The sequence below is a fragment of the Monodelphis domestica genome, chromosome 3, assembly GCF_027887165.1.
Source record: "Monodelphis domestica isolate mMonDom1 chromosome 3, mMonDom1.pri, whole genome shotgun sequence".
Lineage (NCBI taxonomy): Eukaryota > Metazoa > Chordata > Mammalia > Didelphimorphia > Didelphidae > Monodelphis > Monodelphis domestica.
The window spans coordinates 412,492,228-412,518,464 of record NC_077229.1 but is presented as its reverse complement, the minus strand read 5'-3'; the positions used below and the strand labels follow the sequence as shown (position 1 = coordinate 412,518,464).

Genomic DNA, 26,237 nt, shown 5'->3' with positions numbered 1-26,237 from the left:
ATATAATAAAAAATGACACTCCTACGTAAACTAATTTACTTATTCTGTGCCATTCATATCAAACTACTCCAAAACTTGTTTACACAATTAGAAAAAATTATAACAAAGTTCATCTGGAAGACCAAAAGATCAAGAATATCAAGGAAACTAACAAAAAAAGTGAAAAATGGAAACCTAGTAGTACCAGATATTAAACTGTACTATAAAGCAGTTATCATCAAAACAACATGGTACTGGCTAAGACATAGAAGGGTGGATGAGTGGAATAGATTAGGGATAAATGACATCAGTAAGCTAGTGTTTGATGAATTCAAAGATCACAGCTTTTGAAAGAACTCACTATTTGACAAAAACTGCTGGGAAAATTGGAAAATAGTATGGGGAAAACTAGATTTAGATAAGCCTCTATGTATGGTAAAGGAAGGAATTTAAAACCAAGCAAGAAACAGAGAGCATTACAAAATGTAAAATGAATAATTTTGATTATATTAAAAAGTTTTTGTACAAACAAAACCAATACAGACCAAAACTAGAAGGGGAACAATAAACTAGGGAAAAAAATTTATAACAAAATTCTCTGACAAAGGTCTAATTTCCCAAATACATAAGGAACTAAGTCAAATGTACAAGAAATCAAGCCATTCCCCAATTGACATGCTCAAAGGATATGTGAAGAGGCAGTTTTCAGACCTCAAACCTAGAAGATTGGCCAAGAGGAAGGTAAAGAAAAATAATAAATGTTGGAGGGAATGTGGCAAAATTGGGACAATAATCCATTGCTGGTGAAGATGTGAATTGATCCAACCATTCTGGAAGGTAATTAGGAATTATGCCCCAAAGCCCTTAAAAGAATTCATACCCTTTGACCCAGCAATACCACTACTAGGTTTGTACTTCAGAGATGATAATGAAAAACGTTTGTACAAAACTATTTTTGGTTGACTTTTGGTGGTGGCAAAAAATTGGAAAATGAGGGGGTGTTCCTTGATTGCAGAATGACTGAACAAATTGTGGTATATTGCAGGTAGTAGTGGATAGTGTTGGAATACTATTGTGCAATAAGGAATGATAATACAGTTTGATTTCCATATGACCTAGAAAGACCTCCAACAACTGATGCAGAGTGAAATGAGCAGAACCAGAACATTGCACGCATAGACTGAAACACTGCATGTGATCATATGTAATTGACTCTACTACTGATAGCAATGCAATGATCCAAGAAAATCCTGAAGAACTTATGAAAAGAAAGCTAACCATATTAAGAGAAAGAACTGTGGTAGTAAAAACACGGAAGAAAAGCATTTGATTTTTCACTTGTTTACATGGGTATTGGATGTGAGGTTTTTGTCTTTAAAAGATTGTTACAAAAATGAATAACATGGAAATAGGTATTGAGTCATAATACATGTATAACCCAGTGGAATTTCTTGTTAGCTCTGGGATGGGGAAAAGGAAAAGGTAGTGAAAGAACACAAATCATATAACCAGGGAAAATACATAAATAAAAAATTTTAAATGAAAATAAAAATGAAAGTATTACAGGTATTGTATAGACTCAATTAAAGTTAATTCTTGGAAGGGCTAGAGTAGGAGAGTGGAAAATGTGCACACCAGAATTCATGTCTAGAAAATAACTTAAACTAGAGACAAAGTATTAAGACCAATATTTCAAATTTACTATTGATAACAGAAATTTAATCTTTTATGGAAATTTCTTAAATAATTTAAAAGTGGGGGATTTACTATAACTAAGTTATAGGAACATAGAATAGTTTACTTATCAAATCTATGGAAAAGAGATGAATTTTTGACTAAGCAAGTGACAGAAAGTATTATAGAAAGTAAAATGAATAACTGATTATGTAAAACTAAGAAGTTTTTGCAAAAACAAATCAAATGCAAACAAGAATTCAAGAAAAGGAGAAAATTTTGGGGAAAATTACAGTAAGGTTATCTTACAAAGGCCTTATTTCTTAAATATATAGAGAACTCTATCAAATTAATAAGAATTCAAATCATTCCCAATTGATAATTAGTTTAAGGATATGAATAACCATCCAAATGAAGAAATCAAGGCTATATATAATTACACAAAAACATGATCTAAATCATTTTTGATTAGGAAAATGAAAATTAAAACAAGCCTAAAGTACCACCTCAACTGTACCAGATTGGCTAATATAACAGAAAATGAAAAAAAAAATAAATGTGAGAGGGAATGTGGCCAAATTGGAAACCTAACACAGGCTGAGAACTGATCCAACCATTCTGCTGAGCAATTTGGACCTATATTCAAAGAGCTTTAAAACTGTGCATACTCTTTGAATCAACAATTCAGCTCTGTATCTCAAAGAGATTTTCAAAAGGCTTAAAGAACTTGTTTGTGTCAAAATATTTATAGCAGCCCTTTTTTGTTGGTGGAAAAGAATTGTAAATTGATGAGATAGGGTGTCCATCAATTGGGGAATGGCTGAACAAGTTGTGGTATATGATTATAATGAAATACTACTATGTTATAAGAAATTTTATGAACAATAATTTAAGAAAGACCTATATGTACTGATGCAAAGTGAAGTGAACAGAACTGGGAAGACATTGTATGCAATAATAGCAGTATTACATGATGGACATTTATGAATGACTTAGCTATTCCTGGCAATACAGTGATCAAAGATAATCCTCAAGGACTCATGATGAAAAATGCCATTAACCTTCAGAAAAAGAATTGATAGTAACTGAATTCAGACTAAGGCATTCTGTATTTCACTTTATTTCATCACTTTTCTTTCATTTGTTCAATTTCTCTTTCACAAAAAGACTAATATGGAAAAATGATTTACACTATCACATATGTAAAATCTTTTTAAATTTTTTGCCATCTCAGGGAGGAAAGGAAGGGAAGGAGGATGAGAATTTGACTCAAAATTAAATAAAAATGAAGGTGAATTTTTTTATGTAATTGACTTAAAGATAAAATACAAGGAAATTTTTTTAAAAGAATTTAAATGTGACTACTTTTCATCATATCTGTTCCTATTAAAATATGAACTCCATGAGGACAGGAATCATTTCCTATTTAAAACATATAACTCTATAAGTATTCGACAAGATTTGTTGAATTTGAACTAAATTATAACAATATTCAAACATATATGTAGTTACTTGATTTTTAAAAATCACTTTCAAATTTACTATCCTATTTGATTCTTTCTATTCTAAAGAATGACATTCATTATACCTATATCATAAATTAATAAAAACACACAAATATGAAATAATTTTCTCAAGAATTTATAAAAAATATTGTGAATGGCAAAGTTAAAAATAAATGTGTACATGTGTGGTATCTATTGGTATATGTGTGTTTATACATATATGTCTGTGTATGTGTATATACATAAATACCTCTTTATATATCTCTATAATATATAACTTTGCTTTTAATGAAGTTTGCTTTCTGTTATTTATGGAGAAAACACTATAGACCTTTTTGCAACAGGTCATGAAGCTGTAGTTCCTGTTTTTTAAGAGAAGAGGAGGGATACATATGCTCTGATTGGTTCGCTCCACTTCAAATCTCTTTTTTTTTTTCAAAACTACACATAAAGAGATAGTAGATTTAGGGATGGAAAACTCTTCAGAAGTAATTTTGTCAAACTTACTGTAATGAGGATATGCCTAAACCTTCTTAGATGATATCTCTCTACTTGGAGAGGCTGAGAACTACTTCTTTAGGATAGGTGCTAATATTATTTCCATTTTACCGATAAGGAGCCTGAAGTTAATAAAGTTTAAGTTGGTTGTCCATTCTCACATAACTAGTAAAGGTCTAAAAAGCAGTATGTGATCTCAGGTCTTCCTGACTTTAGACCTAACAGTATATCAGTGGTGTCCTTTAGTTGACTAAGTATATTCCTTTTTCTTCTTCTAGCTCTAGTAGCCTACATCAAGTGAATCAACCTTTGTAAAAAAAGGTCTAGGCATCCGTCCCTACCTTAAATGCCAACTAAGTGCCACTAAAAATAATGGAAGCCCCCAAACTACAGGAAATAGATCAACCTCTCCTCTATATGTACAGACTACATGAGGTAAAGGAAATTCATGATTCCACAACATGGATTTTCCATGAGTGCAGCATCTCTACTAGACAGCTCATTCAACTGGTCTGCCTGGACTTGCTCTTTTCTGCTCAATTACTAAATCCTCAACTATTTACTTATTCTTTCTTCAAAAAAATTTCTGAGCCTCTTCTATGTTACTAGAAGTTACATGCCTCAGAACTGCCACTACAGTTTTACTCTGATCCTTTTTGGCTACTGCTAGTACTCCTGGGCAACTAACTCTATGGTTACATGATATTATTAATGTTGGTTAGGGGGCAGAAAAATTCACTCTCCCTCAAAAGGTAAAGAATAACACCCTGGTCTAAGATGTGGTCTTCTAAAGCTACTCCTCCTTTATCTTTCCAAGTATCATAATCCTTAGGGCTGCATCCTCTTTCAACTGACTATCCAGTTTGATAGAGAAATAATCCAGGGACTTTGAATGACAGAGCCTGGAAGAAATGCAAAGGTTTCCATGCACAGTGGGGGGATGGTTGAGAAGACTTAGAATCTTGAGAGAAGAAATTCAAGGTGAGAGGCAGTTGATCTCTCTATCTTGAGACAGCAAAGGTGATTGTCTGATTAGAGACTGTATCTTGAGCTATACAAAATCCCTCATTGAACTTAATTCACCATTTCCCCCCAAAGATACAAAGAAGTGTGACAGGGACTTCCTTTATCCTCTTTCCTCTAGATCCTAACCTTCAGACATCTTTCTTATTTTATCCCTAACCATAATTGTTAGAATAAAGTTTGTCATTTATCCTGAATTGACTTCCTTGTCATAGTGGAAGAGGGAGAGAGATGATTTCTCTCTCTTTCCCCAAGGGAAGAGGTTCAGCTCTAAAACCAGTTATTAGAGGGAAGTAAAGGCAGGGTTAGTGGGAAGACATATTTGAAGAAGACTGAAGGGGGGAATAATCCATCTCACCCTCCTTCTACCTTCTGGGCATATATCATCAACTCTTTCTCAATAACACCCAAACCAACTCTCTAATACACCAGCTGACAGGCTAGCTTTTTAAAGGTGAGTTCAGGGGATTAACAATTTTCATAAAGGCAATGGAAGAATGCCCTTATAATTGAATAAAAATGTTTATATATCATAAAGGGGTAACAAAATGCAAACCTCTTTTATGTATAGAGGTGTGTGTTGATCATGTAGTTTATGAGTATCCACATGGATCTATTCAAATTTGGCTAACAGGGAGGCATGAAAAGATCTCTTTAGAGTTTCCTCCACCTACTCTTCTCCAAGGGAGAATTCGATTCCTTCAAGGAAGGCAAGAGAGGAATTTCCTCATTGGCAACAGTTTCAAGCTGAGCTCCTGATTTCTATCCTTTAAAGAGAAAGGAATGCCCCAAGCTATAGATCCCAATCTTGATACCTTTCTCACCAAATTCAAGTTACATAAAGACCACATGTAGTGAATAATAAACAAATATTTTTACCAAATTGATAGCAAATAGAAATTAGAGAATGTATGCAGAGGAGAATATGCCAGACTGTCTCTCTCTTGCTCATAATATAAATACGATGAGCTTTCCCACTGCTAAAAGCTATCATATCTTATCCAGGAGCAAGTTTCATGTCTTACCCAGGCAAAATTTCCCAAAGTTTCTTCTGTGGAAAACTGAGAATAGAAAAATGATCAAGGTACTGAATCCTTTAAATACATATCTACTTTGCAGTCTTTCCCTCCTTTAAAGGACCATTCTTTAAAGAAAATCTGGAACCAAGTTGCCTACTTTCTCAAATCTGGAAATCAAAAGACCAAGTACTCACTTCTTTCAAATTATTAGCAACACTACTTCTCACAGTAGTTCAAGAAGTATTGAGTAATACATCTTCACCAAAGCAAATAGGCTTTAAGCCTAGTTAAGTAAACTTTAAAACATTCAGTAACTTTTGTCTGTCTTACTTGCCCTTTATTTTCAGAAATAATATCCTCTAGGCCAGGAGATATATAATCAATTCATCATGTATCTGCAAGACAACTGTCTTCCTCTTCAACTACGTTAAAAAATACAAGATGATTTAAATAGGAAAATTTCTTTTAAAAATTCGGTAAAATCGAGAAGTCCTCATGAAGGAATTAGAACTTAGGCTGAACTTTGAATCAACTAGGCTGAATGTCTATTAAGTTTTTTTACTGTAAAGCAAGTGGTTTGCAAATTACATCTTCTTTAAATGAGGATAAAAACTTCATTGTATCCTACTAGTGCAGATGCTACTAGAATAAGCAATTAAAGTAATAAAATTTACTACTCTAAGGCTGCTACCATAAACAATTTGCACCTTCAAATGTTAATAGAGTCTAGATTCCACTTTTCTTCACTCCCTGGATTCCCCATTCTCTAAATACTTCAGTACATTTCTCAATTGGTAGCCTTGGTTTTATTCAATTATGATACTTCTCTAGGTCTATAATATAGATTGTAACCATCCATGCATTCTTATCCTTTATATCTTTGAATCCTCTACAGTGAATCCATCCATAATAACTGTCATCTACATCTAGATATTAGGATATTACGTAGATCCTAGAGCACTACATACATTAATTTATCCCAATTTTCTATAATTTGTTTCTCTTTGTCTTTATAAGATATGAAAATGATAAAATACTAAGTACTAGAAGGGATATCAGATAAAAATTTCAAGACTCTTCATTTAAAAGATGAGCAACTGCATTCAGGAAGGAGTGACTTGCCCAAGGTCATATAGGTAGTTAGTGCCAAACATACATTTGAAATCTAGTTGTTGTTTTGTTTAAATACAAATCTAGTATTCTTTCCATTACAATCATATCTATTTCATTGAATTTTTAAACTGATTTTAGTTTTCAAATGCTGACTCATGCATATCCCACTAATTAAATACAAAAGTACAAGAAGATTCTATCCAGGATCCTCTTATCTTCTCTTTATTAATCTCTCAGTGTCCTCATTAATTCATGGGGAGTTAATTATTATCTTTTAAAAATGTATTTACCAAGACATTGTACTACTCTCCTGAGCTCCATCCAGCCTTGGCATCAGAAACTTCATATTAGACAATTCAGAAAGCATTTCCGATAGGCATTTCAAACTCAACAGGTGGTGACTATCATAAAGTTTTTACCTTTTCTGCAAATATTTCTACTTCTTGAAACTTTTCTATATAAGTAGATGCCATCAATCTTCTTCTGGTAAGCCAGGTTGGTCATCAAAGTGACCATCCTTGACTCCATGTTTCAAACAGTATGCTTGGTCATTTTTTATAATTAGATTACAAACAGATATATTAATATTTCTAAATAATCTGACAAGATTTCTAGAAAAAATGTTCTATCATTTTTGCCATTGTCACTTGATAGAATTTTGAGACATTGCATAATTTTCTTTGAATTTACTGGTTGTCTTAGACAAAATATTCATCGTCTTGTCCCTAAACTCCTGATGATAAAGTTATTCATTCTTATCCAAGGTTCTTGGATATCCATCTCTTTCTATTGCCAAAACTATTATAGAAATCCGTATATTTTATTTTCTGAAATCCTTTTAGAATGAAAAACAAAACAAAAACCAATTACAAAAACAAAAGAAAAACATCAAGGATTTGTGTTATAATGCCATAGAAACTTCAGGACCCCAATGTCACTTTCACATAATGATTAAAAATTGGCTCATAATTTTAATGATTCCCCTTAACACCCAACAAATATAATCCATGTTTTACTCCTCCTTGAATTAATATGAACTACTGAGTTCAAAGCAGGTCATGATGTGATAAGAAGTATTGTTAAGTGAACCTTATATTAGCTTAGGTTGAACCCTTAAAAATTAACAGAACTGAGTTTGTGGAAGACATAGTATATGTGAAACATAGATTTTATAAATAAAATATTTTGAGATTAAAACAATTAGGAAACTAAAGCAACCTCTCCCCACATACACACACCCTTCTGGTTAATAGGATTTCTTATCCAACCAAAGTATGGGTATGTTTGTGTATGAAACTATCCTGAGTCTCAGTGAGTCTTTGTCTCTGTTTCTGCCATGGTCTTACATTTAGTACTTCTCATAGTCAAAACTTCTTTTGTTTCCCCAGTTTTTCTTAGGTCCTAATCCAGACCTCTACCATTCTACATCAATCTGCTTCTTATTGGTAGTATCTGATATGAATTTTTCTCCCCAGTCAACTTATTTTCTTTATTAATGCTGAAATAATGGTTGTTTTACAAAAGTTTTATTTCTAATTTTATGTAATGGATAGATAGAGTCCTGGGACAAATTGCTGTTCTACTTCTATTCTGTTACTTTTAATATCCTGTAAACAACTAAAGATGTGGACAAAATAAATATTTTAATAATGGAATAAAAAGGTTGTCATGTAATGAATTTTATTATTTCAATGGAATGGATTTTATTATTTTAATCACTTATATTACTTAAGTTTTAAAAAGAATCCTACCATGAGTAAAACTGGGATACTAATACAGAACCTGTGAACTGATACAACCATTCTGGAGAGAAATCTGGAACCATGCCAACTGCCATAAAGCTATGCATACCCTTTGACCTAATAAAATCATCACTATATACCAAAGTGATCAGAGATAAGGGAAAAGGATCTACTTCTACAATAATATTTTTAGCAGCTCTCTTCATAGTGACAAACGACTAGAGTCCAAGGAGGTGTCCACTAATTGGGGAATGTATGAACAAGTTCTGGTATATGGTGGTAAAAGAATATTATTGCTCCAAAAGAAATGATGAAAAGAATGACTTCAGTAAAACCTAAAATGACTGATATGAATTGATGCAAATTGAAGTGAGCAGAAAAAGGAAAAAAGTATATTTAGTATGTATAATTGAAAAAAATCTGTTACCTTAAAAAAGAACTACATTTCCCAGGAGCCCACTGACTTCCTGTCATTATGTACTCCCTGTAGGCAAGGGATTTTAGGAGGGGGACATGGAGGGTACCCTCTCTTTGAGATGATAACATCGAGCTTGGTGGTAGTAAGGCAGGCGTTTTGAAATATCTGATCAGCCATGGGGACGTGGTGTTTATTTTTGTATTTTTTTATTCCTTTATTTCAAATGATTACTAATCAATCTCTTAAAATGTAATATTTTTATAATTTAGATTAATTTTACATTTTACAAGTGACAGAAATATTGTATGATGGTTAACTGTGAAGGACTAAGATATCATCAGCAAAACAAGGTCTTAAGATAACTCCAAAGACATGATAAAAAAAAAAAAGGTATCCAACATCAAAGAAGGAACTTTTGGAATCTAATTGTAGATCAAAGCATGCCATCTTCCACTTTATTTCCTCCATGAGGATTTATTGTATGTGTGATATGTGTCTTCTGTCACATTATGTAGAATATGAAAATATATATTGCATGAAAGCACTGATATAAGCTATAACTGACTATTTCCCACCTTGCCAAGACAGGTGAGTTAGGAAGGCAGAGAATTGTGGGTCTGGTGATACAGTTAGGTTCAATTTGATTGCATTCAACAATCATTATATAAGGCATTATTGTAGGTATAGAGAAGACAAAGATAAATAATAATTATTATTGCTGCCCTCATGGAACTTATTTGATATTAGATTTTTTTGAACTTGTAGATAGAAAAATGATCAATATTTTTTTTTAATTTCCACTGGATAAAAGTATTAAAATGACTAGGCTTTGGAATAAGAGGCACAGTGATTGAAGAAAAACTCACAACACCAACAACTTTCATAAAAGGCACTAACATTTCAGTTCTCTGGCCTGAATTCAAGTTCATGGCAGAGGATAGGAAGAAAACCCTAGCCCTATTCAGGACTGTGAATCAAGGAAATGTCTTCCATTTGGTTCCACTATTAGTCTGTAAGTCTCTTGAAATGATCTTCTTACTTCAATTTTCTATAAGTTGTTTATGTACCTATAGTCAATCATATAATCCTGTCTAGAATCGGAATGTCCCGTATACCATCAGTAAATGGTCATTCAGCCTACTATTCCTTCATCCATATCAATGATAAAAATGCTAAGAAACCATCATATTATATGTAGCTCTGCATTTATTATTAATGTAACTATTACATTTTTTACTTATATATATTTAGAAATTTTTTTCAAAATGTAATGAAAATGATTCTATTCAATCTGGACTGCCTGCTACTGATTATTTACATTGGTAATACTAAGAAATTCCCAATTAATAAATATAAGAGAGTAGCAAAACAAATAATAGGATCCTAGAATCACAGATTTTATGTTGAGAGTTCAGAGATCAACTCTTTGAGCCCCCCAATTTAATAGATGAAGAACTGAGACCCAGATATACTAAATCATTTGATCAGATTCAAATACAGAACCAGAATTTGGACCTACTGGTTATGAATCAAGAGGAAGCATTCTTTCTATTCATGAGGTTTTAGGATTCATCCTTGCTCGTAAACTGTGATTCTCTAGGGTTTCTGTCTGGAACCCAGAATATTCCTCGAAACTATGTTTTCTAAGGAGCCATCATTACCTGATAGGCTCTTACTTGTTAGTCCAGATAGAGTGTGAGTAATATAGGAACATGATCAGACCCTTTTGGATCACTGAAAGGCCCAGATGGCTACTCAGTTGAAACATCTATTAAACAAGAAATTCTAGTTAATGAGATGCAGTCATGATATACACTGTATACAAGGATCTTAAATTCTTCTGATTAAAGTCTATAGGCTTGCCTTGTTGTGCATGCATGATGTCATAAAATCACACAAAATATGTATGAGGATATGTAGAACATCTAAAACATGGGTTCCCTACATGGCATCTAAGAGGTCTGTTCATGAATTGCAGGGTGTTAATTGACATAAATTGAAGAACAATTGCATCTTCATTTCACTAACCACTAGCAAATGTATAATTTCTTTCAATTTACTGAGGTAGCAATGAATATAATTCCAAGAAGGGATTCAGAGGCTTCATCTGACTATCAAAGGCAGTCATGAATCAAAAATTAAGATGCCCTGATTATTGCAATTCCTTCTATTTATATATGAAAAACCTTAAGCCAAAAGAGTTGATGATAGCCCAAAGTCATACTGAGGCTTCCCTCTCATAACACAGAGGAAAATGTAACCAAAGGAGGCAGTTAATGGTATTAAGAGTTCAAGGAAAATGAAGAATAGTACAAGATTAAGTGGTGAAGAAAGGTTTGATTAAGAAGGTAGGACTTGGGCTAGACTTTGTGGTTTAGAAAGGATTACTTTGTGTGAAGAGGGAGAGATATTCTCAGTAGAGTGACAAGAGTAGGAGAAAGGATAAATAAATAAATATTCCTAGGGACTTAGTGGCAAATCACTTTTCATAATTTCATAAGCTAATTCCAATTTAAAATAATTTTAAGAAGAAATATCTCACCTAAGAGAGCAGCATGATGGGCAAGAGTTGAAATAAGAACATGCAATTGGTTCACCTTCATGATAGGGGAAAGAGAATGAGTGAAGGGAAGAATGTTATAGGATTAATTTAGGTCGGTGGGCCCCACTGTATCTGGCAAAGATAGCTTCTTCTCCCCACCAGCTCCTTCCCTTGTTCAATGCACATCTGCCAACAGCAAGGATGGGATAATGGGTAATCTCTCTGATTATTTTTTCTACCTTGATAGGTGTCAGGCATATAGAAAGGATAATCAGGAGACCAACCCAATTGGAGCAGAGAAATCTTGTTATAGGAAAAATGGGTACAATCCTGTGCTACCTGATCTTTTAGACAGGTGAATAAGTTCAGGCTTGATTCTCCAGTCCCTCCAACTACCACGTCCCAGGTGCTATTTTCCAAGGGCATGTCATGAAATAAAAAGCAAATGGTAAGGGAATATGGAGGAAGGAGGATACACAGCTGTAAATATCGCCTATAAGCATTGTATTAAATTACAGGAGAAGTGTTCCAGGTTAACCACTTCAAAACTTGGAAGACATCAACTAAATCTGGAACTTCAGAAGGGAGAAAATTTTGAGAAGTTACAAACTCTGAAAATCAGTCAGACTTTATCAGCAGCTTTGTGTTCTCAGTCCTGCACTCACTTCCATACAAAGATAGATTGGCAGTGTTAGCCAGCTCTGACCCAGAGGGAGAAAGGTAATTGGAGAACAGATGTTTACGGAGCACACATAGTGGTATAAATGAGGAGGGCAGTGGACAGGAATATAGAAAATACCACATGGAGATTTGTGGAACAAGTCTCTCAGAAGAGATTAGGCTTTGAGCTCAATCACTTGGATATTTCTCTGTGCTAAAGGGAGAAGGCAATTGGTGTGGGTAGGAAGATTTTCAGTAACACCTACACTAAGAACAGGGAGAAACAACTTTCTGAAGACTCTCATGCTTATCCTTGGAATATTCAATCTCCTTTCCATTCCATGAACAAACCTATTCTCAAGAAAGGCTCTGATATTAAGTCATCAATACCCAGTATGCATATAAATAACTGTTATTTCTCCCCGGAGTACTTGGTTATTTCTTCTCCTCATTCTTTGTGAAATGCAAGGCTTTGTTCCATGCTAAAGAGTTTCCTGGAATCAGAATAATCACAGTATGTTTAGGAGATAGGGATGGAGACTTAAGACCTCTTACAGAACTCTAGAAATTGCAACATACAATCTATCTATCTATCTATCTATCTATCTATCTATCTATATATATATATATATATATCTATATATCATCTATCCATAAGGCTGAACATAGACAAATATAATTTGTCTGGCCAAATGGAGCAAAGACATTGAAAGTACCTATCAAGAAGCAAATATGTTGTTTAAATGAGCTGGCTACTCCCTTAAATCAGCATGACACATTAGTGACTTGAATGCATTTATCAAATAACTTAATCTTTAAGATCTAGAATATTTAAATATTGATGAAGACATCTGGGAAAAGCAGGTTCAAGTATGGGATGTTCCAGACAGCCAGTGAGCAATAGAAATTTTTTTTGTAAAATGATATTGAATAGGGAAGTCCTAGTAATAGCCAAGGACATAAAGAGATGCCAGAAACACATTTCATCTGTTTCTTATTTTATCTTAAACTCTTTGGTTTTTATTGACAGAAAGAACAACATGAGAGGAAGAAGACAAGGTAGAATGGGAATTCATGATAGAAAGTAAAGGAAGGGAAAGTGAATATTAATAAACTTCAGATGTCATTATTATGAGTTAAATTAAGAAGTAGCAATAGATATGTGACTATATGCATCAACTTAACCAATTAAAATGTGGTGGGAGGAATAGCAGGCTGAAGAACATCAGGGGAATGTTTTGTTTGGTAGACTGACTCTTTTTCCCCTAAGAATATTCCACTTTTATAAAAAGATTAAACAAAACTGAGAACAAAATGAGCATAAGACTGCAAAGTAGGTTGGTACTCTCCAAGTAAGGGTAAATATGAAAGAAGGAGGTATCAAAGCACATCCTCTGATGAGATGCATTAAAAAATACTGTCACCAATCCTAATTCTCAATACATTGAATTACAAAGTGGAATATGAAAGAGTTTTTAAATGGTCATTAATATAGCAAAGAGCATATTCCCCACTAGCGATCTTGAGGTTGCTAGGTCTAAGCCTATCCATTACCTCAGGTAAGAAATCTTATAAATCTGTGTGCCAAAGTATCTCCAACAAGAAATACCTAGTATATGAACATATGTGAGTGTATCACTACAAATGCAAGAATCACAATTAGACTATCTGAAAATGCTATTATAAATAGATAGAAAAATAAATAAATAAAACTTGATGTTAACTCAAGAAAAGGAAGTAAGTGACAAATCTGTGGGTGAATGTTGGCTCTTCAATGTAGTATGTGACATTGGACAAATCACTTAGCTTTTTGAGACTTCAATAAAATGAATGTTTTCACTCAATAATTTTTAGGATTTTGTTCAGTTGTAATTCTATAATCACATCAGTAGAATTATAATTCTTACATTATCATGAACACCATTTATATTTTTCCATAATATTATTTCCTGTATTGCAAAAAATATCAAGATACTAATTGGATAGTTGTCAAAGTTTATCAAGGATCCAAGGGAAAATATTTTCTATTATATAATGTCCAGAAATTTCACGAGAAGTGAGGTTAAAAAAATGACAGAAATCTGGAAATCACCAAGGACTTCAGGGAAAAAAATCAATTTAACACATATAATACAATCATATTTTTCAATAGAGAAGATATTAAAAGAGAAGAGGAAATGATCACCAAGAGATAGAAATTAATTCAATTTTTTTAGAAATTCAAATTTTTAAAATTAATATCACAAAACAAAGGAAAATGAACCAGAACCAGATCATAAGAGGTAGAGTATTCTATGGAGGCCTAAGGAAATTTGGAACTACCACAGGATTTTTCTGAATCATTTGAGAGAGATATTAGAATTTTAAGCACATAATTTGTATCTGGCAAAGAAGAAACCATTGAAAGTAGAGAAACAGTTTAATCCACAGTGCTATGTCTTTACGGTCTCACCACATTGGTCAGAGAGGATCCTGCCTTTGAAATCAGTATGTTGCGACTTTATAGAAACCATGTTTTCTTTTTTAACATTATTGCTTTTTACTTGTCTTCTTTTAGGTTGAGATTAGATCAGTCTTGTTCTTTTCCCTTGTTATTTTGAGATTTTATCATAAGCTTGTCAACAATGATGATAAGAACTCAAGTTCTCTTTCAGTTCTATGTATAACCTTTTTATGGTACTTAACCAGTGTAGCTCCTTAGGGTCTAATGTTTTTCCACTTAGCAAAAAAAAAATCAATCAAAATAATCATTCAATAAAATAAGAAACATTCTATATATTTCTATTAAATTTTCTAAAATTAATCAAAATTAATGTCAGGAGGTTCTAAGGGGTCCTGACAAACATTTGGGGGTCACAAAGGGGTGAGAATGAGATGTGGTGAGGATGACACATTAGGAAGGCCACTGAAGCTGGTAGCAATCAGAGGCAAGGTTTATTGGTCACAGCTAGTATTTTATAAAGAAAGTGATATAGGTTAAGGGATTAGGCAAGCTTTTTACATTGAAAATAGTACTGATTTACAGTCTTAGTACAATGATTTAGTTTATGTCACTGAAGCTTAGACAGAGTTTTCTATAGGATAAGAAATCACGGGTAAATATCTTACCATCTAGGCCAGATTCTCAGGGAAATGTTTGTTTCAGTGAGTCTGTCAAAAACAGTCAGTTATTACCAAGTACAGCAGAGTAGGGTAGGGGTTGGAAAGGAGGAGTTTGGGGGGCCTCATCTGAGGAGTGATTCTGGCCAGACCATTGCTTTGATTTTACTGGGGTCCACTCTCACTACTGGGGGCTACATCTGCTCCTTTTTTATATATACAAATGATTTGTATGAATTGTGTTAGGCTAGAAAGCTAAATTCTCCTTTGCTACAATTCTATTTGCTTAGAAATGGAACTCTAAACTTGTATTTTTTATCAGGACTTTTCTCAGAACATGTCTCAGGGTATGCTGTTTGTGCTGACCACAGTGATTTGTCATATACATTTCTCCATGGCTTTAGTGTAGCAGCTGAGATGACTTTTGTCCAGGGAAGGCGGGGTCTCAAATTAGGTGGTCCAATCCTAGGGTTACTAAAACTGCCTCCCCTGACAAGGCTTTTCCTCTGAGCTTTTTGCATAACCTTCCTTGGATTGTTAGGCTTGCTATGGCTTTCGAGGAGACTCAAGGTCCTTTTGCCTTTATGACAAGCATCATACCACAGCTAAGAGAGCTACTTTTATTAGAGTGTATTTCAGGATTATTTATTAAATAGAGAACAAAGAGAGAAATAAAGGAACAGGGTCTGTATGAACCATTTATCATCTGCTGGTGGGGAGAATTCTACAATTTATTCCTATTCAACTATTTTCATCTTTCTGTTAGATAATGACATTTTCCTACTACTGTTGTTCTGATAGAGCCTAGACAAACTCTTTTAGCATATATTTCTCCTTATCAGGAAGTTGAGAAAGTATTACATACTTTCAGTGATAATTGGTTCCCATTAGTAGGAATACTGCCAAAGTCCTCAGATCTATACATTAAGATTCCAAAGTGCTTCTCTTATTCATAACGTAGATTAGAGAAGGGCCATGTAAACTTTCCCCGGATTGATCTTTGATATAGCAGAAAAATTAGTTTTATCCAGGCTCTAAGAAAAGCCATCACTCTTCTCACTCCAAAGTAGATACACATCTATTTCCTTTTTCTTTTCTTCTAAAACCAGGGAGGAGGGGGGAGTTAAAAGGACAATTACAGGCAAATTTCTAAAGGTTCCTTTTATCTCTGGCACTAGAAAAAAAAAATCTCTGCCATTCTTGAACCAATTAGGTTCAAGCCAAGAAAATCCTCTTCCATTCAGTGAGGCTCCCAATCAAAACAGTTTACAGATCCTTCTTTTCTAGTTTGTCCATGTCCTGTTAGTTTCTATATCCAGTCTTATGTAAGCAGGAAATATTATCCCCTACTCCAAATTGCCCCATATCTTTCATCTTGTAATCAATACTGTGTATTCATTCTAAGGCAGAAAAGCAGTATAGACTAGGCAATGGGGATTAGGTGACTTTCCAAGGGTCACACAGCTGGGAAGTGTCTGGGGCCAAATTTGAACCTAGGACCTCCCATCTCCCATTTCTGGTCTTTGCAAGTAGATCCCTTACTGTCTCATTTCATATGTCTAAATTTAGAAACTCTCATTATTAGTGACCCATCTCTGATTTATGGTATTAAATTCAAAATTCTATATTCAGTTGATGTAAAATCCCAACTTTTGTTAATAGTCATCACATAGTTTCCAAACAAATTATTTGATGTTACTTGTCAAGCTATAATTTCCAAAATTATTATAAAGATATGGATATATATTTAATACCCAAGTATATATATATATATATATGTGTGTGTGTGTTTGCTTCTTTCAGTGTATAAAACTGATGGAATGAAATATTCTTTAGCCATATTTTCCTCTGAAATCTTTCTTCTTGAGGTATATCCTTTCAGTTACTTATCTGAAGACATTTTCCTCTCAATTCCTTCACACTGTGTATCTCCTCAAACATGTTTATCTGAGGACTGTTCATCAAGTTGATTTTAACAATTTGGGAGAAATAGGTTTGCAAGTGGTCATTTTGTTCAATTCTTTTCAAGGTAATGAATGAATATGAGTTGTGATTTTTGTTTGGGTATGATTTCTTCATAAAAAATATTTATTCTTCCCACTTTAGTAATCAATATAGCCACATAAAAAGTACAATACTTTCAATATGAATTTAGAATGTGTGGAAATTCAGTATTATTTACAGAAATACAGTACTATTAAAAAGGCTAGACTTTCAACTCGGGCAAATCCTAATAGCACCTCAGTGAAACAAGGGGTTAGAAGAAAAGGACTCTAACCATTGAAAAACGAGAATCATAAACCAAAAGCCCTAAGCCCCTGATAGGGAACCTGGGCACTCCAGTGCTGGGAGCCTGGCCCCGCCCCCGAATACTGGAGGTGGGGCATTCTAGCCTCCCTCCACCATCCCAGTGGCTGAGTGCAGGCCCTGCGGTCCCTCCCCTCCAGCACCGCCCAAAAGCAGCGAAATCCGTGCCACCCCGACTTTCTGAACCCTGAGAAGCAAAGAATGCAGTGCTTCCCCATCGTCCCACCCTACCGCTCTGGCCCTGAGAAGCCACGAGGTGAGCGGAGTGCCACCCATGCAATCAGTGAAGTATTGCCCTGTCCCCCTTCCATCCCTGAGTAGCAAGGCTGGCCCTGAGGGACACAGCGGCTTGGCCCAAGGCTGGTAGCTTAGTCCTGTCCCACAAAACCAAGGGGAGGGTATGGGGCATACTTACCTCCAAACACAGGGGTGGGTGAGGCACCACACCACAGTTAGGGGACGGGGCACGAAGTTGGAGACGGGGCATGACACGCAATCTGGGGCAGGCTAGGGCACTAGATCTAGGGGTGGGGTGTAGCAAGGCCCAGCTCTCCATCTCTAAAAGGGTTAGACTGCATTGCCCTAAGGGCTGCACTTACCTCAATGAGAGAAACTCTTAGGACCTCACTCAAAATGTATTTGCTTTTACTTTATACAGAATTTTAGGAAGAGCTGTTATCTGATTTCTCTATAGAAAAACTATGGACAAGAAAATAACTTCCAGAAAGAAAAGAGAGCTAATTCTTCTAATTAACAGGAGAAAAAGTGACAGCTGACTGTATAAAAATGAGATAGGAGGCAAGAAAGTCATACAAATAAAGGAAAGGGCTAAGGCTAGAAAAGTTTAGAAAAATTTAATATAGAGAAAAGCAGACTTCAATTCTGTAAAAGGCCAGAGGGCATCACTACCATTTTCCTTGTCTAGGACCCCTGGATAGTTAAGGTGAAAATGACAGATAGCTGTACTGGCTCCTTCCTCTGGCTCCCACTCTTGAAATGTGGGGAAGACTTGCAATAGAGATAGAGATAGAGATAGAGATAGAGATAGAGATAGAGATAGAGATAGAGATAGAGATAGAGATAGAGATAGAGATAGAGATAGAGATAGAGATAGAGATATAGTTATTATCTTTCTCCTCCTACCTTTCAAAATCTGTTTTTTAGTTACAAACTCTGACTTCACTCCTACTGAAAGTTTTACTTATGCCTCCCTATGGGGAGAATGAAAAAACAATGTAGAACTAGGAATGATCCAACAACTTATCCTTCTACCAGTAAAAAAAAAAATATTAAATTGTATTCACCAGAGCACCAAAGACCTGTATCCTAACTTAATATGCTTTGGAATTCTTATTAGATGGAAATCAAGATATGTTTCTGTCATATTATCCCCATCAGTAATCAGATTTACAAAGGATGCATTTTACCAAGGATTTGAGAGATACCAACTTAAAAATCTGTTTATTTATATACACTTATATGAAAGTTCACATTCATGGATGAATGTCATCACACACATGTATATACACACATGTATATACATATGTGATATGTACATATGCATATAGTATATCTATGTATATATACGCAGACACAAACATACACCTACTTTTCATCATATAAACTTAATAAGGTGCCCAGGGAAATAAGATGTTAAGTAACTTTCACAGGGATACATGGCCAGTATGGGTCACACTTTCTGTGGAAGACAAACAAAATAATAGAGCCTTTTGAGGGAGGTCTGAGCAGGAAAATTGCCCAGCCTTGGAAGTTCAGCTAGGAGCTGCCTGGCCTTGGAAGTTCAGAACTACAAATATGCCAAGATCCCAGCTACAGTGGGTACCAGATAAAAACTTAGAGGCCAGGAAAACCCCAGTAACATAAAAATGCCAAGGTCCCAAAACATAGTGTGTAACAGATAAAAGACTGGAAGGGGGAGTCTACATGCTGAAGGATATTTAAGGCCCAACCTTAAGGAGGGAACTCAGAATTCTTTTGGCTGAGTTTCTACTGGTGCACACCAGTACAATAAACAGCCCTTTTGCCTGATTGCATTGTCTACTGGCCTTTCTTGGTGGTGGGCGAATACCTGGACCCTAACACTTTCTTGAAAGAGAATGTAATTGTGATAAATATCATATCAGTGGTTAAGCCCTAATATTGTTGGATAGAGAAGAAGAGATACTATCTAGTATCTAATTTATTTATTTATTAGGGAAATATTTCATTATTAGGGAACAAACAGTTCCTTTTTGGGGTTTTGAGAGATAGGAAAGGTAAAGTTTAAACAAGAGAACATTGGAAGCTTAGGTTCAAATCCTGGCACTGAAAATTCTCACAGGCAGATTTTTCAGATTCTCTGGGACTTAATTTTCTGAGATATCAAACATGTAAAATGTTTATCATACTCATATCATATTCATTATCAAATGAAATCATGACAAAATGTATTTTATAGGATTTAGAGTTCTGTATGTTATTATAGTGCTCATAATTTTTAATGTTGGTCCTTTAGGCCTGTGCTTCTGGTTTTTTTTGTGTCTCAGGCAGATTTTTGCTATTCAGCAGTTTAGTACTGTCTGACTCATGGAGACCTCATGAACCCATAGCATAATACTCTCTGTGCAGTTTTGTTTCAAAGATACTGGAGTGGTTTTCCATTTCCTTCTCCAGTTATTAAAACAAAAATAAGTTAAGTGACTTACCCATGTCTCATAGTTAGTGTCTAAAACTAAATTTGAACTCAAGTCTTCATGATTCCAAGCTAAGCACTCTATCTACTGAGCTGCCTCATTGGCAGTTTAATACTATTTGAAATGCTATATATTAATTATAGGTTAATGAAAATAAAGATGATTTTTTTCCTCCATCCAAATTCATATTTAAACTGAAATCCATCTATGGATACATGGGTGCTAGTTTAAAAAGCTTTACTATAGGCAGAGAGAAGAGTCGAAAAGGGCCTGGAAGTGAAAATAAATGGATCCTGAAAATGGAAAATAATTCAGAATGGCTGAATTAAATGTGGGTACAGGAGTTATGTGAGATAAGGAAAACTGAAATCAGACCATAGAGACCCTTACATCTCTATTTAAGTCATTCACAATTTATTCTGTTGACAAACTAGAATGTTTTTGAGCAGAATTCATAGTCAGACTTTAATCTGGCCACTATGTTTAGCTCAGGGTGGATTATTAGAAGGAGGGCAACTAAGTTTACTTTAAATACTCTATAGTTAGATATTGGTGAGTTTTTTTAAATTCTTCATTAAAATAATAATAGTAGTAAATTGTGTTAGGAAATAGGAAGTTTTTGAAAACAAGTACTTTTTTAGAAGTTCTTTCTTAAGGATATTCTGTATTAATCCAGAAAAATGCTTTGTTTAATATTTGTTGCTTTTGAAAATCAATTTAAAGGAAACCATATGGATGACTTCCATTTTTTTAGAAAATTTTAACTGTTTTTATTCATAAAAATAAACTTAAGTGAAAGGATGCATGAGAGAATAGACACTGGCAATTTCTCTCTAATTGTCTTTTTTTCTCTCCTCAATACCTTCCCTGTTGTATACCCCAAAGTAATAAGGTTTTATTTCAGGAGAGAAAACTGTCTGGATTAAAACAAACTGCCTCCTCCTCTCACAAAGTGATGAGAATCAGACTTATTTTTAGCACTAATTTTTGTGTTTCTTTCTATTGCTGTTCCAACATGGATAGACTACCTCTGACACTGGGACTGTGCTGATTAAGGGTCTCTTTCTCTCAGGGCCTGGAAGCACTTGACTTTACCTCATGCCTCACTTCACAAAAGTCAGATGTTGCATTAATCAACCAGAGCACATTGTCTGCTGACTTGTTTAATTAAAAAAAAAAACAACAACAGCCTCACAATTCACCTCTAATTCTATGTCCAGGATAAATATTGTCCATTTTTCATGCCCCATTTGAGCCAAATGTGAGAAATGATACAACTACATGAAACATAAACAAGAGAGAAGACAGCACAAATATTAATTGTCCATTTCCTATTTGCATTTTGACAAATCATGAATGAATAGCTTTGTCTTAAGGACCAGCTGTTCAGTTGTTGGTATCACAATGATTTATTTAATTGGATCAATTGGGATTTTGTAGCATGAGTATCATTAGCATTAGTTGATGTAGATAGTTACTTTAAGAATTCTTTACAATATTCAATGTGAATAATCTGAAATGAATGATAGGTATATCTTTTAAGTAATTATTACATGTTAATGTTACATTGTGTCTTTCAGAAGATGCTTATAAGACCCAGGTTCGGATTGATGATGAGCCCGCATATCTGGATATTCTGGATACTGCTGGTCAGGTAAATAATATCCTGAATTAATCTTTTCCTCACCCTCTCTCCACCACGACCCCCAAGCCCCAAGATAAGAACAAACTTTAGCCTCAAATACACAGTTGATAGAGAAGAATGTAAGTTTAATTAATCATAGAAAGCATCTCTGGAAAATTTTTCTTTTTTCTTGAAATATTTTCTGTTTCCCCTTTGACATAGACTCTGCAGTTTACCCATAAAATTCTGAGGAGGTTTTATTTGTGTTTCCTTTCAAAAGGTGGTTAATATAATCTTTCTATTTCACTTTGACCAATTGTTGTAAGAGATTTGTACAGTTTCCTTTTAAGATTTCAAGAAATATGATGCCTTTATTTTGTTTTTTCAAAATGGCTTTTAAGTAAAAAAAAAAATAATTTAAATTCTTTCTCTTAAATCTTTTTTCCAGTTTAGTTGATTTTCGCTCTGAGACACCTTCCACTTACTTCTGTTTTCCAATATTTTTACTTTAACTTAATAATTCTTGTTTCATCTATATCCATTTGGTCCATTTATTTTCAGGGAACCTGATGCTTCTGTAATGTTTGTGCCTCTTATACCAAGTCATTAATTCCTTTCCATTTTTGTCTTTCATAACTCAAATTTCTTTTCCATTTCCCCCCATTTAGGGCTATAATTTCATTTATTTTAAAAAACATTTTAACTCTTTATTTTTAACTCTTACTTCATCTCTTTCAGGAAAGTTATGAGCTTATAAGGAAGCTATGATTTTGATTGTAAATATTTTGTAGTCATTCTCTTCTCCAATGTTTATCTTAGGAATTCCAGTCACCCTAGGAACTTTTAAAGTGAGATTCTTTGTTTATTTGCTCATTCTTCTAGCCTGCTTCCTGATGTTAGGCTTTATATTAGGGATGGCCTCTCTGCACTTCCAGAGGGAATATCTGCATTGGTCCTATTGCTGATTTCTTGGAGTATGAATGCTGTGTAAATTCAAGATCTCAGAGATAACAAAGTCAAAATAGGTTCACCCTCCAACATCTTAGCTCTGGCATATATTTTTTAGGAAAAGAATCTTATTGATTGAAAAGAAAACAAAAATAAACAAGAGTTGGTAGAATCTCAGGCCCTCTAACAGGGTTAAACTGCTTATTATTCACCTTCTACTCAGTAAAAAACCAACTAGATCATGGGACCTTATAAAAGCCTTAAAAACCAATGCTCTCACTTAAGATCATTTATTCCCTTCCGATAGAAATAGATTTCCCCTTAAAAATTCCCATAGCACTTTGAATGTCTCTTATTTCAGTCATAGTCTATCTAGAATACCAGTGCTGAGCCTGGAATCAGGAAGACCTATGTTAAATCTAGCCACAGACATTTAATATCTGTGAACTGTTTTCCCCAATTTTTTTCATTTGTAAAATGGGATAATAATAGCACCTAGTGCAGTAAATGAGATAATAATTGTATACCATTAGCACAGTACCTAGATTGAGTGCTATATAAATATCAGCTATTATTAGATATTATGTTTATCTGTCCTGTATAATTGGAATTTTGTACCTTCAAACTACATTTCCCTCCATTCCTCTTTCATCCCCAAATTGAGTCCTTATACTGTATTGATAAAGTTGGGTGCAAGCAGGGCTTCACACCCTTCTTCCAGAGCTCTCCTCCTTGCCCTCTCTCCCATGGTCCCTGTCTGGGATCCTCCTCTTTACTAAAGCTATCACTATCCTTTTCTTCAAGTTATTATTATTAAATTATTATACAAATATAATACTTGAAGTATTTGGATATTAATCTTTAACTTACAGTCCTATCAGTTATATTAACTTATGAGCTCCCTGAGGAAAAAAGATTATATTTTATTCCTCCTTAACAGAACATTTTGAAGAGAGCCTTGCTCAATATCTCTTGAGTGAATTAAGGTATAAGAATTGTTGAGTGAATGAAGGTGTAAGAATATTCAAATAGCTCAGTGTCTTACCCCACCCAATATGCAAAGGAACTGCCATACTATTCACCTCCCACCACAAAACAACACAAAGTAAAAGTGTTAGCTGTAATAATACACCCTAGATTGTGTGTGTGTGTGTGTGTATTTGGGGATGAAGATATATAAGGGGAAGTAATTATTGAGGATACATTTATATATGAATCCTATAAAACAACTCATGCCCAGTGTAGTTCATACCTGGAAGTGGTGCATCTTTATCAACTTATTCACTTGTTCTATGACCTTGGGAAAGTATTTGAGTATATGTACTACATTTTCTTAGGTACTTTTAGGAAACAAAATATTAGTTAAGCTATTACAAAATAGCCAACTGAGTCTGTGCTCCCTTAAATCCCATTAAAAAAAATCTAGTTCTGCTCTCATAGATGTAAAATTGCCTTGTGTTGTGAAACTGAAATCCTACTAAAACAGTGAATTCTGTAGATTAATTTGGTTTTCTTTACATTGTGTGTTTTGGGAGGGAGGGGGGGAAGAAGAAGAAGAAGAAGATAATTAGGAAGAAATAGATTCAAACCCTACATTGTGGTATTATTTTGGTTCTGTGATTATACTTGATACTGAATAGGACAAATGAGGCTCTAGTCTGAAAGCATTTCTATTATAAAATTGCTGAACACATGGGATCAAAGTTGATGACCTTGTGGTTGGCTTATTTTTATAGTTTTTGCACTCAGAGAAATGTCGATTTGTACAATTTATATGGGACTATGTATGCTCAAGCACCCATATTACCTTTCACAAGGTATTTCCCTTCTCTTGGCCTCATTTTTTAACATGTATATTTATGAGTTAAGGCTAAATTATTGTGAAGATTTAAGATGATATTAATGAGTATGTATATTTGCAAATTAATATTGAGTGTTTTTATTACATATGTAAGCACATTTGTACACCATATAAACCTTACTGGTTTTTGCTTGTTTTCCAAACCCCATTTACATCTTTAGATACTATTAGGGGTTTTTATTTTGTTTTCTTTTGGTTTTGTTTTGATGGGATAGACCTGTAACACAGTAACTTCCCCTATTCAAATGAGCAACTTCCCTGAAATATTTAGTCTTTGAGTATTTCCTAGTCCACTGAGAGTTTGAGGGACTTGCTGAAGCAGACATCTAGCTAGTACGTGTGTAAAAGTTAAATTAGTCTCTAGTAATAGAAATATTATATTTTTGAGATTTATTAAGATTATTAGAAATCAAGGATACAAAATAATAAACCACATGCCCATGGCTGATTAGCCAAATTCAGAACCCCCGTGCTTAGTTTACTCACTACATCTTTGCAAGCCCCAACTAGAGAGGAAGAGAGAGCCTCCTGTGAGCATAGAAGAGGAAGAGAGAGGCTGAAGTAGGCATTAGAGTCAGTTTAAATACAAATTGTGATCTCACCCAGGTGGGGACTCAGGTAAGATTATAGGGAATTCTGAGGAGTACCAAGGACTTCTGGGGATTGAAGTCTGGGGTCAAATCTCCATTTTACACATGTCAGAGATGGAATTTGAACCAGTTCTTTCTGATTCCATGATCAGCACTCTACTCTCATTTTAAATTCATTGTATACACTTTGTCTTTTAAATGGGGTATACTGAAAACAATTTAGGTTTTTCATGATTTAAAATTACTACCATTTTCAATATCCGACTCTGTGCCTGTTTTTGATCTATTTTTCTCCCTTCCAATTTTTTGGGGGTGTCATTACAATCACTTTACTTCTGGTTTACTACTAATTTTCTCTAGCTTGTAAAATCAAATAACCAAGTTTGGATATGTAAGACCAAGTTATTGGGTCTGGATGATAGCATAAGGAATAAAGGACATGGATTTGCTTCAGAGTTTTTATGGTGAGTATTCTGGGAATGCTGACCATTCAGTTGCATAGTGGGGCTTTCTTCTATATAGTGAATACTCACATATGTATCAATGGCCATTTATATAACATATATATATATATATGTTTCACAGCATAAACACATTCATACATATATATGTACAAGTATCAAGACATTATTTATCTAGTGCTTCACTATATAATTATTTCAACTTCACTGAATTTAGTCAAAAACCAGTGGGAAAAAAGCATAAGGGTCATGAGGGAAACCACAAAATTATGTGATTTACTACACATATGCTTTCCTGGTAGGATAAAGGTGAGGAAGGAAACCATTCAGTCTATTGTATGTCATTGTATGGGTAGTTAGTGACATAGTGTTTAGAACCCCAGACTGAAGTCATAAAGACCCTGGTTCAAATCAAACCTCAGGTGCACATTTACACGTGTGTGACACTGGGAAGGTTACGCAATTCTGTTAGTCTTAGTTT

At 34.3% G+C, this 26,237-nt stretch overlaps 1 protein-coding gene across 1 annotated transcript in view; it reads left to right on the top strand.

The window, feature by feature from the left end:
• RIT2 (Ras like without CAAX 2) overlaps window positions 1-26,237 on the top strand; it is a 565,628-nt gene that overhangs the window by 172,126 nt on the left and 367,265 nt on the right. Inside the window, exon 3 of the mRNA XM_001362484.3 lies at window positions 21,853-21,926. Within this exon, the coding sequence (XP_001362521.1) occupies window positions 21,853-21,926 (74 nt within the window). The remainder of the gene's footprint in view (window positions 1-21,852; window positions 21,927-26,237) is intronic.